The sequence below is a fragment of the Lepidochelys kempii genome, chromosome 6 (genome assembly GCF_965140265.1).
Source record: "Lepidochelys kempii isolate rLepKem1 chromosome 6, rLepKem1.hap2, whole genome shotgun sequence".
In the NCBI taxonomy this organism is placed as follows: domain Eukaryota; kingdom Metazoa; phylum Chordata; order Testudines; family Cheloniidae; genus Lepidochelys; species Lepidochelys kempii.
The window spans coordinates 53,019,745-53,037,223 of NC_133261.1; the positions used below are offsets into that span (position 1 = coordinate 53,019,745).

Genomic DNA, 17,479 nt, shown 5'->3' on the forward strand with positions numbered 1-17,479 from the left:
AATGAGCCGTGGAGACTGAGGTCTCTTCTCACCCCTGCTACGTGCAGCCCCTTAGGTCAAGACTGAGGTGCACTGGCAGTGGGCAGTATGGAGGAGAAGCTGCTGCTGATTCTGATGTACTTGTTCTGTAGCTGAAGAGAGGCCTATAGACTCCATTCAATATGACACTAACAAATGATGTTCCAGGTGAAGTTCATTTACAGGAGTTAGCAGATACGTGCACATGGATCTAACAGGAAAGCAGAATTCCCATTCCACAAGAAATTCCGAAATTTAAAAAAAATCATCGCAATGAAACACTGGTGGTTGTTGTTTTTTAAAATTTCCCACCAAATGGGAATTCTGAAATTTCATTTTGATTCTTTTGAAATGTTTCTGAAGCTTCCTGAACTGCACAGAGTTCTGGCAGACCACTGGGTGGAGAGTCAGGGAGCCTGGGAACTAGAAAGGGCTGGCTCTGGGGCAATCCACTTGGCAGACTGCTCCAGGAGCCAGGGAGCCTGGGATACCAGGCTAACTAGTGGCCTTCCAGGCAGGCTACTGAGGAGTAAGGGAGCCATGGATCTGGGAACCATTTTCCAACTGAAAATAAAAAAAATTTCTACAAAACTGGGGAAATTTCAAATTTGCTGAAAGTGAATTCCTGTCAGAAAATCATTCCAATGGAAAATTCCCATCCAGCTCTACCTGCATGAACTTCCTTCAGCTCAATGTCCTTTACAGATACAGAGGCCCTGTATGCCTCCAACCCCACTGAAATAAACCATGTTAAATAAAAATAGGTTTGATTTTTGCTTCTGGGGGTCTCATTTGATCACCTTTTATTTTTTCTGCTCTAATTTTTGTTTTGAGGGCAAGATTATTAAAATGACTGTGTCACGGTTCCTCCCCCACTCTGAACTCTAGGGTACAGATGTGGGGACCTGCATGAAAAACCTCCTAAGCTTATCTTTACCAGCTTAGGTCAAAACTTCCCCAAAGTACAAAATATTCCACCCTTTGTCCTTGGATTGGCCGCTACCACCACCAAACTAATACTGGTTACTGGGGAAGAGCTGTTTGGACGCATCTTTCCCCCCAAAATACTTCCCAAAACCTTGCACCCCACTTCCTGGACAAGGTTTGGTAAAAAGCCTCACCAATTTGCCTAGGTGACTACAGACCCAGATCCTTGGATCTTAAGAACAATGAACAATCCTCCCAATGCTTGCACCCCCCCTTTCCTGGGAAATGTTGGATAAAAAGCCTCACCAATTTGCATAGGTGACCACAGACCCAAACCCTTGGATCTGAGAACAATGAAAAAGCATTCAGTTTTCTTACAAGAAGACTTTTAATAAAACTAGAAGTAAATAGAAATAAAGAAATCCCCCCTGTAAAATCAGGATGGTAGATACCTTACAGGGTAATTAGATTCAAACATAGAGAACCCCTCTAGGCAAAACCTTAAGTTACAAAAAAGATCCACAGACAGAAATAGTTATTCTATTCAGCACAGTTCTTTTCTCAGCCATTTAAAGAAATCATAATCTAACGCATACCTAGCTAGATTACTTACTAAAAGTTCTAAGACTCCATTCCTGGTCTATCCCTGGCAAAGACAGAATATAGACTGACCCACAGAACCTTTGTTTCTCTCCCTCCTCCCAGCTTTTGAAAGTATCTTGTCTCCTCATTGGTCATTTTGGTCAGGTGCCAGCGAGGTTACCTTTAGCTTCTTAACCCTTTACAGGTGAGAGGAGCTTTCCCCTGGCCAGGAGGGATTTCAAAGGGGTTTACCCTTCCCTTTATATTTATGACAGACTGCCTGAAGAGATTTAGTTAGAATAATAATATTTAGCTCTAATCATCCATATATCTCAAAGACCTTACAAAAATGCGTAGCTAACATCACCCCCATTTTGTTGTTGGGGAAACTGAGACACAGAGTGATTAAGTGACTTGCCCAAAGTCAGCCAGTGAGTCGGTGGCAGAGATAGGAACAGCTAACAGGTTTCCTCATACCGTACCTTTATTCACCAGACCATGCTGCTTCCTCTGATACTCGAGTAGCTTGGGACACTCCCTCTCTCGGAAAAATGAGAAACTTAATTCAATGTAAAATAAATGTATCTTCACCTCAATCTATGTGCTAGTCACAACTGCTACTGTTGCAAACTAGCTCTTCCAGGTGATAGCTCTGTGCAAGCGCAGATGATCCAGAGCCCCAGAGTGATTAGCACATGCTTTGACAGTGCCTCCATTGAACTCCTCAGCAGCTATCCTAGAGCACTGGGATGCACTTCACAAAGCCCCATAATTAACTACATTTTCAGACCTGATCCTTATGGTATTTATTGTCATCTATATTTTTCTTAGAGTTTGTTCTCTACTCTTGCTCATTGGGTTCTGAAACTCCATGTGAACAACAAAGTCCTGATAACATTTATTCCAACCACATTTATTCCTTCTCTCCCTAATCTACACTCGGGGGTAAGAAAGTTCCTGGCTTTTGTTGGTGGAGAGGACTTAAGTGGCCTTTCTGAGTGACAATCATTGTGTGACTGGGTAAAAAGGCCAGAAAATGATTGAGGACTACCTGCCTGTCACATGGTCTGGCAGGGGATTTAAGAGAAGGTGTATCATCTTTCTGCAGCTGAGGCAGGGAAGGGGAAAGGGTTTCTGTAGGCTGCAGTACACACTGATCAAGAGAATTGCTTTGTTTGGTGCTACTCATGAGATTTTGTGTTTGATCAATGCATTGTGTCTTGAGGCAAGGGCATGTTGAAAGCTAAATTGCTTTGGGAGATATTATCCCTCCTTTCAATGGGTGGTTGTGTGTGTGCATATGCTATATGTTTGTGTGTTCGGTGCTGTACAGAGTCCCTGAGAATCATCTTTTGTGTTCCTTGAATATTTAACCTATTGAATTTTGTTGGCTTTAGGTTTCAGATGGAGGCGGGGGAAAGAGTTTTATTTTTAAATTAAGCAACTGGGCTTTGTGAGATCTACTAATGGGAAGGTGATTAGCAAGGAGGGCATTTCTGTACAGTGTGTCAAGGGGGCTACAAATGCAAGGCTAAAAATGATTTCCCTATAACAAGTTCCTCCAAATAGAAAAAAATACAGACAAATAAATTGGCTTGGAAAGATTAGATTTGTATCGATAAAAGTTGGTCCAATAAAAATCATTTACCTCACCCACATTGTCACTCTAATATCCTGGGACACTACATGGCTACAACAACACTGCATACAATAATGAAAGATTTCACCATATGCACACAAACCAAGGCAAAAAATGTTTCCATCAATAGTTATCCTAATTTACAGATAGGTAAAGTAAGAAAAATTACTCTTGAGAAATTCTTAGCAGTTGATTTAAGGTATTTACTTTGCATATTTTGACATAGGCTGTTGATAATTTGTGTTTCATTGGTTATAAAGCTCTAACTTTTTGAATCTCTTGTTCTCCTATCAATAAATAATTATTGTATCCCTTCCCCCCCACAAGGTTCCCCAAATGTGAAAATTTAATTTGATAAAAATAAAAAAGGTTTAAAAATAGACCGATATTATTCAGCAAAATTCTAAAAAAAATAGAAATTGAATCCTGCCAAGCCTAGATATAAATACTACAGCAGACCTCCTGTCATTCTGTACAGAAGCTGCGGGGCAGGGAGGATCTATTCTTAGAAAAATATTCATGTTAACTGGGGCACTTTTTATAATAAGCTGTATGACCCAATCTCCAGGAACTGGGTAACTCTGCTACTGAACTATTATTGCCACAGCCAAATGAATGAATGAATAACATATTATTGCCACAGCCAAATGAATAACAGCCAAAATCCTCTAGCTGTACAGTGCCTGTCACCATAGTACAGTATATTCCAGTTACTAGTAACCCCTCGGTTGCCAGCAAAATGGTGCTGTTATCCGGAAGTTGCTAATAAACAGAAGGCAGGTTTGCAAGGCTCCAGACAGGGAAGGAAGTGCTGGGACACGCCTTCCCTGGCTGCGGTCTTGCAAACCAGCCTCTGGGCAAGGCAGCAGTGGGAAGAGGTGCTGCAGCCCAGACACTGGGGAGCGGGGGCACTGGGGCTGCACTGTACCTCTCCCTGTGCTCTACAAGCATTGGGGCTCAGTACATCTCACTGCTTCCTTCCCTAGTTGCAGCCCCGCAAACCTGCCTGCAGCTGGGGCGTCTTCCAAAAATGTTGTTAATAAGTGGCATGCTGTTGCCAATATCGAAATCCCACTAACATTAAAGTCAATGGGACAGGACTGATTCCCAGCTAAATGCTGCTATTAGCCAGAAGTTGTCAATATCCAGGTTGCTATCAAGCGGAATCTATTGTATCTACACTCATGGTGAGAGAAGCTGGTGATTCCTGAATTCTAACCTCGGGTCCAGCACAGTCACTTTCAGAGGCCTCGGCCAAATAATTCAGGGTATGTCTACACTAAAGCTGGAAATGTGCTTCCCAAAGTGAGTAGACAGATAGGTGGTAGCTCTGCTTGAGATAGCATATGAAAAATAACAGTGTAGCTGGGGGCTGAACGGATGATGGCTTGGGCTAGCAACATTAGTACATACCCAGGGGGTCCTTTAGCTAGCATGTGTTTGTCCACCCACACTGGGAAGCATGCTCCCAGGTGCAGAGTAGACATACCCTAAGTGGCAAATCCTGTCCTCCACTCCAAGGCCAAGCACAGGGGAACTCCCCAGAAGACTCCCTTCCTACAAGACTGCAAAGAACCTCTGCAGATGATCATGTGGTCACCAGGTTTCTGTAGCTTCTGCTTTTGGTTGTGTTGGAGAAATGCCATCCAATAATGGTTATGGATCAACTATCTCTACCCTCATTTCCCTTCTGTCTCAGACCCAGCAGCTCAGTGCAGACAAAGGCCCAATAGAGAGAGACTGTTCAGCATCCATTGAGTGCACACCCCCTGGCAACCTCCCAGTATCCAACTCTACCCTGTGTGATCAGTACTCTCATTATCTGCAGAAGTGGCCGGGAGAGGTAAAGGGAACTAGATTGGCTGCTTAACCCTTTCAGTCTCAGTTTATGCATCTATAGCATGTCTTTGAAGCTAAAAAGCTCTGTATAAATGTCATGAATTATCGTTCCTAATATGAAGCACAAAGGAAATCATAACAGTTGATCATCAATCCAGGTACTCTACCCAGTGGATTTCCAATCCTGCTCTCTGTGCCTCTTCACAAGTAATTTTTTTTCCTGCAACAGTTCCACCAGCTAGGAATAATTAGACAAATCGATGATGTAATCCCTACTGAAACCAAAATCTTTTCATTCCCTTCCAGCCAATTGGAGCACATCCCTGATGTTTTTCATCTCCCTGCTTCTGTGAATGAGAGAGTATCCATGTGAAAATAGGCTTGGGTCACCCATTGTGATTTATTCATCTGGAGGCAATTTGGAGGCTGCTGCTTACAATTAGCCACTTGATCTTTATCAGCATTGTTCTTAGTCCTTAGAAAACTGTGTCTCTGGTTGCAACCTTTCCGGTATTTGGATGGCCTATTTAATTACACAATTGGACCTTTTAGTTCATAGGATGCTGAGCTAACTGAAATCCTAATGATCCCCACCATTCACCTTCTCTATGCACATTGAGAATTAATACATAGAACAAATTCCAAAATATGTCCCTTTGTAAATGTTATATTCTCATACGGCAGAGAATACAACCTTCATGCAGATGAAAAGGAAAACCACAGTAGTATAAAAGGTAGTATAAAAGATTATATTGTCATCACTACATCCATTTATGAAATTTGCCCAAAGCCATTCCACTTGTCAGATCTCAAATTAAGAAGGGACAGGACTGGTCAGCACTTGTATGGGTGACCTGCAAGGAAAAACCAAGTGCTTTAAGAAAATATTTGTATATGTGTCTTAAATGTAACAAAAATAATGATCAAATAGAAAAACACATCTTAATGATCTAGACCTGCATTAGTTTGGGCTACAGAAAGGCCTGTTCAGCCCTTGAATGCATAAGAGAAACAAGAGATTTATGATGTTCTGTGCTGTTTGCCTGTTGAAGAAAATGAGCTCAAAACTACCAAGTGATGGTGTGAAGGTATTGGGAGGAAAAGAACTGAGTGAAATAAAATGCTGAGACAACATCCTGCTGAAGAGTGCTAGCTAAGCAAGATACTTTGATTGGCTAAAAAAAAAAAACAGTTGCTGAGCATGTGAACAAAACAAGGAGGAGCATGGGGGCAGCCAGAAGGAGAACAAGAAGTGAGTGTGATTCCCCACTGCCTTGTAGCTTATGTCATCATTCACACCTCTGCAAAGTGGGTGTACAGTGCTACCATTCTGATTTGGTAGTGTTTTATATCCACTTAGCACAGAGGTAAGTGGTTCCATAAGGTGCAAGGCAGTGAAGAATTGGGCCCACAGTGTGTAACAGCGAGGAGCACATAGGGCAGTCAGCTTCATAGATGGTTGAATCCCACAGTAGCAAAATCTCTGAGAAGAACCGTTGAAGAAAGGCAGAGGGAAACTCTTAGTACTTGGGCATGCCAGGGAAGTGTTCAATGTGACTCTCAGACTACCACAGACTTCAGTTTGTGCATTTGTACCTGAAGAGCTAGGAATTGTATTAATTAGCAGCCACACTGGCAGTCTCCAGAGAGAGCAGGGAGTAAATGGCTGTAGAGTCCCCAATTCTTGGCTACATTCTGGCTCCTTTGCACTCTTCCTGTGGCATAAAGCAACCAGGACACCATAATTAGATATTCCCCTGATTATAGATCTATTGTAATGACTTTATGCCAATCCTCCTGTCATAAATATAAAGGGAAGGGTAACCACCTTTCTATATACAGTGCTATAAAATCCCTCCCAGCCAGAGGCAAAACCCTTTCACCTGTAAAGGGTTAAGAAGCTAAGATAACCTCGCTGGCACCTGACCCAAAATGACCAATGAGGGGACAAGATACTTTCAAATCTGGAGGGGGAGGAACAGAGGGTTTGTCTGTCTCTGTGTTGCTTTTGCCAGGAACAGATCAGGAATGCAGCCTTACAACTTCTGTTAAGTTAGTAAGTAATCTAGCTAGAAATGCATTAGATTTCCTTTTGTTTAGTGGCTGGTAAAATAAGCTGTGCTGGATGGAATGTATATTCCTGGTTTTGTGTCTTTTTGTAACTTAAGGTTTTTCCTAGAGGGATTCTCTGTGCTTTGAATCTGATTACCCTGTAAGGTATTTATCATCCTGAGTTTACAGAGATGATTCTTTTACCTTTTCTTTAATTAAAATTCTTCTTTTAAGAACCTGATTGATTTTTTCATTGTTCTTAAGATCCAAGGGTTTGGGTCTGTGTTCACCTGTATAAATTGGTGAGGATTCTTATCAAGCCTTCCCCAGGAAAGGGGGTGTAGGGCTTGGAGGGGATATTTTGGGGGAAGACGTCTCCACGTGGACTCTCCCCGTTCTTTGTTTAAAACGCTTGGTGGTGGCAGCATACTGTTCAAGGACAAGGCAAAGTTTGTACCTTGGGGAAATTTTTAACCTAAGCTGGTAAGAATAAGCTTAGGGGGTCTTTCATGCAGGTCTCCACATCTGTACCCTAGAGTTCAGAGTGGGGAGGGAACCTTGACACCTCCTCACAGCCACCAGCATAGGGACATGATAGCAGTAGGCCCAGGTGTGTTGGAGATGGGAGTGTATGTGTGGCTAGAGTGTTCTGTGGTTCAACTATTCTGGGCTGAAGGCCTCTGTGAAAAGTTGCCATAAATTAGCTTTATAACAGGGACTGTTTTAGCCCAGGCTTCAGAAAGTGAAAAGTTGGTGAAAACTATTTTTACCCACCCCCCTGAGCTGTGCCTCCTATAAAATGCAGGACAGAATCTGGGCCAGAGATTTAACTGCTCTCACAGAAAGGCCTTGTCTTCACTAGGACAAAGGTGTATGCTTTAGTGAACGCATGATAACTAGCACAAGGTAAAATTCTAGTGAAGAAAAGAAAGTTGTGGTTTTAACATGCGTTAGCAGGTTGAAGTAAACCCCAAGCTCCCGCTACTGTTTCACCACAAGGTACCTTAAAATCAGTTTAAAAATACACCTTTTCCCAATGAAGCGAAAACTAGGAGAACTGAGAGCTCTAATCGTCCCCAGTGGTAGCAGTGCTAGAGTCTACGCTATAGATGGGGCTCAGGCATTTTTACCTCCATGTTGTCTAATCCCGCTGAGAGCAAAACTGGGTGTCAAATGGGAACTGAAAAACAATCTGTGACAGGACCAGGAGAAACAATTAAAAAATGACGAGGAGTCCTTGTGGCACCTTAGAGACTAACAAATTTATTGGGGCATAAGCTTTCGTGGGCTAGAACGCACTTCATCAGATGCATGGAGTGAAAAATACAGAAGCAGGTATAAGTACATGAAAAGATGTGAATTGTCTTATCAAGTGTGAGGTTACTTGGTAAGGCAATTCACATATTTTCATGTATTTATACCTGCTCCTGTATTTTCCACTGCATGCATCTGATGAAGTGCGTTCTAGCCCACAAAAGCTTAAACCCAAATAAATTAGTTAGTCTCTAAGGAGCCACAAGGACTCCTCGTTGTTTTTGCTGATACAGACTAAAATGGCTATCACTCTGAAATTAAAAAATGGTGCAGCTTCCTTCAGGCTTGCTCAAAACATCACCTGTTTCCCAGTAACAATACTTAGCCCATTATCATTTCAAAGCACTGCAAGCATATACACTGATGACTCCTCCCAACACTGCCACCAGGCAGCCAACGGTTATCAACTTCTTCTCACAGATGGAAAAACTATTGCATGACTTGTCCCAGGCCACACAGTGAGTCAGTGGCAGATCTGGGACTCATACTGTAATTCTGTCCTCTGTACCATGCTAACCAATTTATTTGAGCATAAGCTTGCGTGAGTTACAGCTCACTTCATCGGATGTAGCTCACGAAAGCTTATGCTCAAATAAATTGGTTAGTTTCTAAGGTGCCACAAGTACTCCTTTTCTTTTTGCGAATACAGACTAAAACGGCTGTTACTCTGAAACCTGTACCATGCTGTTTCTCCAATCCCAAAACCAAATTTCTCTCCTTACATCCATTACTATCAAGGAAAACAGGGTATCCATGATAGTAATTCCAAGTGCATGTTTTCTGCAGTCTAAGCAACTCTGAAACTCTAAGCAACCTCTTAAACATATCTATCTCCTCAACAGTAGCATAGTGAAGTAAACAGTGTCCTTTATGGTAGATATACAAGCATGGGGGGACGAAATCAGAAAAGTTAAGGCACACAAAATGAGTTATACCTGGCAAGGGGCATAAAAACTAATAAGAGTTTTGATAAGTACAATAGGATCAAGAGAAAGATGATGGAGAGGGGCCTTATTCCATCATAACTGGCCTTCTCCCAAAATGTTGAAAAATAGTAGCCATATCACTAAGATCTATGGTATTACCATAGAATTGCATTGAGACCCGTTCCTAAGTAGCTATGAAGAGACGTATAGAGCAGTAAGTCCTGCTTGTGTAGTCACATTGGATAGGTCTTCACTACAATTAAAAGTAAATAACCCAAGTTGAGTTACCCTTCTCAAGTTAGCCTAGCTCATGGGGGAGACCCCACAGTGTGCAATAACACTTGAGCCGCTGTGTCCACACTGTCCCTGCATTCACTTGTGTGTGGCACTAAGATTTTTTGGAGCACATCCCATGGTTCTTGTGATGCAGTAAACTAAGATGCTCTATGAATTGTTTCCCCCCCTCTGTGAACTGTGGGCAAACTTGTCTGTCCTTTCTTGACACATAGGAAGGAACTGGAGGACTACTGGCACTCCCGTGGACCTAGCCTGCGGCCATAGGTGCCGACTCCGTGGGTGCTCCGGGGCTGGAGCACGCACCAGGAAAAAATGGTGGGTGCTGAGCACCCACCGGCAGTCCCCCTATCAGCACCTCTCCCTCCCCCCAGTGCCTCCTGCCTGCCAGCAGGCCCCACCAATAAGCGCTTTCCCCTCCCCGTGCTTCCCCCTGCACTTTCATGGCGTGCAGGAGGCTGTGGGGGGAGGAGCAAGGATGCGGCGTGCTTAGGGGAGGGGGCAGAAGGGGGCATGAAGAGGCAAGGTGGGGTGGAGCGGGAGTGGGAAGATATGGGGTGGGGCGGGGGTGTAGCCTTGAGAGAAGGGGTGGAATGGGACCTGAGGCACAGCCAGGGATAGAGCACCCACCGACACAACGGAAAGTCGGTCCTGTATCTGTGTCCACATACAGAGAGGGCATATGAAAAGCACGTGAGTTGTGCTAATTCAAGTTTTAGCCTATACCTCCAGACAGGCCAGCCAAACTATTTAAAAGCATGGTCACATTCAAGTGAAGTGTTTTTGTGTGTGGATGGGACTCAAGTTAACTCTGCAATGAAGACAAGCCCATTAGCACTCACTTTATTACACCTCCAAGTCTATCTGTGTGGGAGGGAGCAGGGCTTGTATTCTTGTGAGTCCCAAAACAGGTGAGCAAGGACAGAGGATGGGCAAAGGGTGGAGTCTTGGTTTCACCTCCCCAGTGCACCGATGAGCGATGTTCAGCTGATTCAAGGGAAGAAGCAAGCTGGACCCACATTAAAAAGCTGCAGTAAATTATTTCCTACTTGGAGAAATGGGTGCGGGGAGCAGGGAGGTAATTGTGACTGAAGAGCGTGGCACTGCTGCGTGCTGCCCTTGGCTGTCACAGAGCTGAGCCTCAGGGTTTAGAGTGGCTTCCCACGAATCAGAGGCATTTTATTACCATTGAACTACCAAAGTACAACCATGAGGCATGTACTTGGCCTTATGATGCGCATACAGTAGGATAATGCACCTGCTAATTGAGAAAACAGCTGTGGCTCCCTTTGGAGGTACTGAGTTGCAACGATGATTTGCGTTGATCACATAAGGAGTCCAGTTTGCAAATGTGGACACCTATATTCTATCAGTAAAAAGCCCTCAATCCTAGCCTTATCTGGAGATTTGTCCCTTGAACCACAGGATTAAATGCCGACTCGTATAACCTCCGCACAAAACCTAGCACAGACAGCTGGGCTCCACTTCACCGACAGCAGGAGGCTGGGGTAGGAAGGACAAAATTTACTCCCCTTTTTATACACAAGTCAGTTAAGTATGAGGGAATCACAATGATTTTCTTTACGGACCCTCTCCAAATTCTCAAGCCAGTCCTGTGTGTATTAATTTGTATGATTACAGTGGATGGGGGTCAATTTTTCACAGGAAAACTGCTAAGGACAGCTCTGGTAGTACCAGAGGCTGTAGTGAGGGAACAGCGTGCTACAGCTGAGTCTGTTGGCTGTGCCCTTCATTGGGATGTAAAACAAATCTCTTGCTCCTGGCAAACAGGACTGAGAAACAGAAGAAAAATGGAAATCGGATCTGAGCAATGAATTCCCCATTCAGTCTCAGATCCCTGCATTTGCTCAAGAACTCAAGTTTGTTTGGTTTTGTTTTAAACAAAGGTAACAGGAAATTTCAGAGAAGAAAGAGGACAAAGTCCCTTGCTTGTCGGGCCAGCAGGCCCTGGGAGGGCTACTGAGTCAGAACTCTCAGTCCCGGGATGGAAGGAGTGGGGGAGGGAGCACCTCACTCGTTGCTCTCAAGTAGCGCTGCCATCTTTCTACAGTTTGTCCTCAGAGGACAAACTCAACTTTGTGATGTTAGAAAAGACTCCACCAATTTTTTTTGCAATTGCAGAACAAGCCAGCATTTTGTAAAACATCAACAACATGATGAGCCTGAGTGGCAGTTCTGTTCATGAAGCAACAGGATCAGATCTCTACCCAGTTTATTACCATTGCTCCAATTTATATCTCTTAAGGATTTATTACTGTTCTGTCTCTGGCTATGGCAGGGAACAACGCAGCATTGACAAGAGAAATGAACAAGATTATCAGATCTTTGCTGTCTCTAATGTCTATGACCACATGATTACTGAGAGAGACACACACACACACACAAAGCTTGATTCTGATCTCACCTATACCAGTGTAAATCACAGCTAACTCTGTTGAGGTCAGTGGAGTCGCAATAAACTCAGTGTGAAAACAGAATGAGACAAAAAGTATTGTTAATGTAATGTTAGGTTTCTCTATTTACTTGATTATCATAACATGTTCTTAAATGTTTGGGAGTGGTGTTTATTGTATTTATGGGGGGAAAGTAATGAAGCCCTCACTCAAACTCCTCCGCTGATTGGCATTTTGTTATTTAAGGTCATGTGATAGATACCATTTAATAGGATCATCAGAGTTGTCTCAATTAGTGGTTGTCTCATGCATTTTGTATGCACTGTTATTGTAGTCATGTTGGTTCCAGGATACTCGATAGAACTGAAGCAGAGCTCTGTGTCAGCTCGAAAGCTGATCTCTCTCACTAACAGAAGCTGGTCCAATAAAAGATAATACCTCACCCACCTTGTCCATTTAAACCTGCTTGACTGAATCATTACCAGATGTTTTAACATGTGTCCTCAATTCAGTTCCCTCGGCTGAAGACTTTAAACCACCATATTAACACCTCTAATTGTAAATGATAAGACAATTTCCTGGCTGCCACTGTATGAGATAGAAGAGAGCATGAGCTGTGGCCTTTAATCACTTTATTAATATCTCAAATTGTAAGTGACAGAATAATTAGGCTGAATATTGTCCCAGTGAAGCAGCTTGAACACAGTGGCCATTCCATCACGGTGACAGAATTTAGCTTAGAGGGAAAAAATGGTGCAGTGAAGTTTGTCCCATTCAAGCAGCTCTCCTTATTGTCTGGAACGATCCTATAGATTAGTGCATTTAAAACTAGACTTGACAGGGAATAATTCTGCATTGGCATGGCGAGAGTCTAGATGACCCAGTACCATACACCTTTTCCAATTCTAACTTCTGCTGAGTGTCTCACTCCCATTTAAATGGCTTTTGCTGTGCCTCACTGAGATGCTCCCTCCATCTCTATTCCTTGAGAGAATGCAGGTCTAGTTTCTCTGACTGTTCCCCATTAAAATCTTTTCAGTGCTCTAGCTGCCTTCTGTTGCAAATTTTGTTATATCAATTTAATATTCAAAGGCACTAATCTCCCCCCACACACACACCCATTTTACACCAAGGTAAATCCATTGACTTCAGTGGGATTACTGACCATTCACTCCAGTAGAACTGGAAGGGGACTCAGACCCAAGGTTTCCAGAACTGCTTATTCAATGCTGCAAAGGTGACTTCACTTTAAATATCCTATGTAGAACTAAAACTGGCCCACACTTCCCCTCAGCTCCATATCTGCAAGATCTGGTTGGTGAAAAGCTACTTTGCATGATTCGGCCTCCATATAATTCTTGGAACTACAACTCTGTTAGGAAACTACTTGACTCCTATTTTTAAAGTATTACTGCCATGGATATTTTTCCAGTTTGTCCCTTTGCTCTGAAAAATATAATCAAACTTGATTTTCTGCTTTTTCCCCCGTGTACTTTCTTGGCAAATGTTCAGGATACATTTTGGCAACTGTAAAGGAAAGATCTTTAAAAATGTTCCTCAGAAGCCAGTTTGAACAGAGACTTTGTCATGATGCTTTCCCATTCAGATGTTTGGAATTCATGCATGGGAAAAAATATCAAGCCTTCTGTATATGACAGAAAGGGTGTGAGATGTGTGCTGTAAAAATGTTCCTCCACAGAAGCAAAAGGACCACATGCTGCATAAGACATCATAAAATCCCCAGTATTTCATCAAATGACACTGTTCCTTCGTGAATTAAATTAAAGGATTAATTTCAAGATAAAAATCATTTTATAAAAGTATTTTAAATTACTTCTTCCCTGAACTCTATTACTAAGCATCACTTGGACTGCTAAAACCAAAATAGATGTTTGAATCTCTGTTTTTCACCATTTATTCTGTTTGCTCTGTGGATTGCCCTGTGGAACTAGACAAGTTTATACCATGTGTAGGGGGACTATTGCCCCCTTACTAACAGTCAATGGGGGTGTTTTGGTTGGCTAGGTCCCAGTACTAAAAGGGGAAGGGTCTATGGGAAATCAGGACCCTGAGACTGACAGTCCCCAGGAACAATGGGGAGAGGCCAATGCTCCAGATCAGCCTGAATGACAGGGCGGGTAGGCTAATCAGGGAGTCAGGAGACCAGGGAGGTCCTGTCCTCCATGTGAGCTGGAATTGCCTGGGTCAGACAGAGTGGAGCCAAGCTAAGGAGATAGCAGGGGCCCAAGCTGAGCTGGGGAGCAGAGCTGTGCCACATCCAGAGGGACCAGAATAGCAGCCCAGAGAGAGTAGACCCTGTCCTGGGAGCAGAGCTGCAGCCCCAAAGCTAGAGGCACAGCCCAGAGAGAGCAGACTTGCCCTGGGAGGAGAGCTGCAGCAACCAGAGCCAGAGGGGCCAGAAAAACAGCCCAGGAAGCAGGTCAGTGCTGGGAGCAGAGTCACAGGAGCAGCCTGCAGAGCAGACCTGTCCTGGGAGCAGAGCTGCAGCAACCAGAGCCAGAGGGGCCAAAGAAGCAGCCCAGGGAGCTGGAGGCAGAGCAGCAGCAGTAACAGCCATGCAGAGACAGAGTGGTGCAGCTGGGGCTGGAGCTGGAGCTGGGTGCGGTGAGCAGCTGGGGAGACCGAGGGAGACGCTGGGCAGCAGACCCAGCACAGGGAGATGCCTCAGCCAAGGGGCTCTGCAGGCCAGGCTTCGATCATAACCGTGACAGGGCGGGGGCAATACTGAGAAGAAGGGTCCTACCACTTAGAGCCTGAGAGCTTATGGCCACCACCAGAGCAAGTGTCCAACCCACAGCATTCCTACAGCACAGCCAGGGCCTGAGAAGAAGGCCTGGGACTTACAAGGAACAGACTGTGAACTGCCCTGAATTCCAGAGAAACTGTTTGTGATGTTCCCTGCCACAGAGCGGGGTGATGTGTTTCCTTTAACCTTTCCTATTTTTCCTTATTCTTTTTAAAATTAATTGTTGATTAAATAACTTGCATTTGCTTTAACTTGTATGTAATGGTCAGTGGGTCAGAGAATTGCCCAGTGCAGAGAGAGTACCCTGGAGTGGGGACACCCTAGCCCCTGTCCTAGGTGACCACAGCAGGGTTAGGGGTCGTGCCCCCCAGGAATCCTGGGCCCAGCCTTGTTGGGGTTAGGAGGACTGTGCCAGACAGAAGAGTGGAAGGGGAGTCCTCAAGGGCAGGGAGGGTAAAGGAAGTAGGAGCGAGAACTCAGATCCTTTCGCTAGCCTACTTCACTGGGGTAGTGCAGAAGCCAGGAAAGTTTCCCCACAAGCGTGGGACTATTCCCCCACTTACACGTTTATGTTTAGTCAGTTTCACTTTCTTGCCTCTGACTCTGGTGTTTGATGAGATGAAGCTAGTCATATGAATGAAATAGTTATGGAACTGTAAAAATCTTACTGTACTTCACCTCCACTTACAGCCAGGGACATAAGGGGCTAATGCCATTGCAGTGATGCAACTCCACTCAAGTTGCTATACCAGGGGATGAACTTGGCCCTGAGGAATTTTATGAAATCTACATCATGAGCAAAGATGTGAAATCATGTAAGGACGGGTTTATAATGGCTTACACAGACATAAAATGAAAATCTTGATGGGCAAACACGGCATAGTGGGCTTTCATTCAAAGCACTACCATTGTAAGCTGTTTCAATCATAAGCCAGATACCCCCACATTTCAATCATGAATCAAATACCTGGAATTCCACCTGGCCCAATGACTTGAGATATTGCTGATGCAGTTGACACAGCCATTATCTTAGTATACATTGCACAGTTCTTATTCCTCCTCAGCCTTAAATTCTTCATTAGGCAGAATAATTTACTCAGGCATCAAGGATAAAAACAGCAAAAATGGATATTTGACTTGATCTCACCTGAATCCAGTTATTTTACCACGTGCTTGGTATGGTAGAAACAAAAGCTCCCCCATATGAATAAAGAGCTAGAACTGGGACCATCCACCTGTACTGGATTAGAAACTACCATTTGTTTGATCTGCCCTGAACCTAATGCTTGTGTCAGTGATGACTGCTATTGTTCGACATTATTGTTGCCTTAAGGGCAGGCAGAATATCTCTGCCCAAAAGGTTGCCATTTGTTAAAGCAATAGCATCAAACCTGGGGCACTACTGAAATAGGTGGTGGTAGACGAGAGGAACCCTGCCCGGAAGATTCAAAATGGCTGCTTGGTTACACATCTCTCATAGTAAGCATGCTCCTTTATAAGTCTTCCTGTGTACTGTTTTTTCCAACACAAAATACTTTCCATATACTCTCTTTATGATGAACATAAAACCCTTGCAGTCTTCAATGGCAATCCTAATAGAAAGCAGGTGCTATGCCTTTAACGGAGCTCTGGGGAGCTCATTACATCCTCCATTACTATAATCAACATACACATAAAAAATATATAAACAGTTACCAATTGGCTGAGTTCATGGCAGCATTTGATCACATGCAAACACAATGCCTGTACTCACCGCTTTCACAGTGATTCCCAGTATAGCCTGCCAGACAAGCACATCTGTAGGCACCAACTTTATCAAGAATACATGTTCCATCATGATAACATGGAGATGAAGAACAAGCTGCAAAAGAAGAGGCAAGAATATTCACAGTCTTTCATAAGGTTTTTATCTAACCAGCTAGCTACTGTTTTCTATAGAACTCATCACAGTAGTTTCTAAAGGCCTCCCAGGTTAATTAGATATGTAGGGTCAAGTACTCAATGGATTCAAGGAGCCCTCCAATCTTCTTCCTTCCTTGCTAGAAGGAAGATCTCGGGATGTGCAACTTTTTACTGGTGGTTGTTTTTCCTTTTTCTTCCATTATGGCCCCCATCTTTCTATCACTTCTTTCGAGTTACAGTGGGTTCACCTGAGGGGTCACATTATTTCTATCTTTTACATACTTCATTCTGGGCTTTGTGATCAGTATTTCCCTAAAGGAACATAGCTATCTTCTTGGGTCATGGATGCAAATGCAATGATTGATGTTCCTGTGTCCTCTTGACCCCTATGATGATCTTTTAAATCAGGATTATGATGACCTTGAACTGGCAAAGGAAGCAGGTTGGGAATCAGTAGGTTGGGATGCCTCTTGGCACAACTACCCAGCTGCAATTAGAGAAGTGGTACAAATAGATCAGATATTTTAAGCATAAATGGGTATCTACGTGCATAGCTAATTATTTGCACATGCACCAGGCTTACTAACATGGGCAAAAGCCACTGTGCTACACACACTTTTGGGCACCATGCCTGCTCTCCCTTTTTAAAAATGTACCCTTAAAACTACAAATAAATACATTTTAAAACAAACTGCATAAAGTCAGTTCCTCCTCCACTTATCTGCAGAGATCTGGATTTAGGCCCTCAGGGTTCTGTATTTCCTCTATTATAGCAGAGGAAAATCACTAGCTCTTAATGGGATGT

General features: G+C 43.6%; 1 protein-coding gene across 3 annotated transcripts in view; it reads right to left on the reverse strand.

The window, feature by feature from the left end:
* Positions 1-17,479, reverse strand: part of PAMR1 (peptidase domain containing associated with muscle regeneration 1) — a 68,595-nt gene that overhangs the window by 17,415 nt on the left and 33,701 nt on the right. For all 3 annotated transcript variants that reach the window (XM_073350663.1, XM_073350664.1, XM_073350662.1), the window contains exon 6: positions 16,526-16,633. In XM_073350663.1, the coding sequence (XP_073206764.1) occupies positions 16,526-16,633 (108 nt within the window). The remainder of the gene's footprint in view (positions 1-16,525; positions 16,634-17,479) is intronic.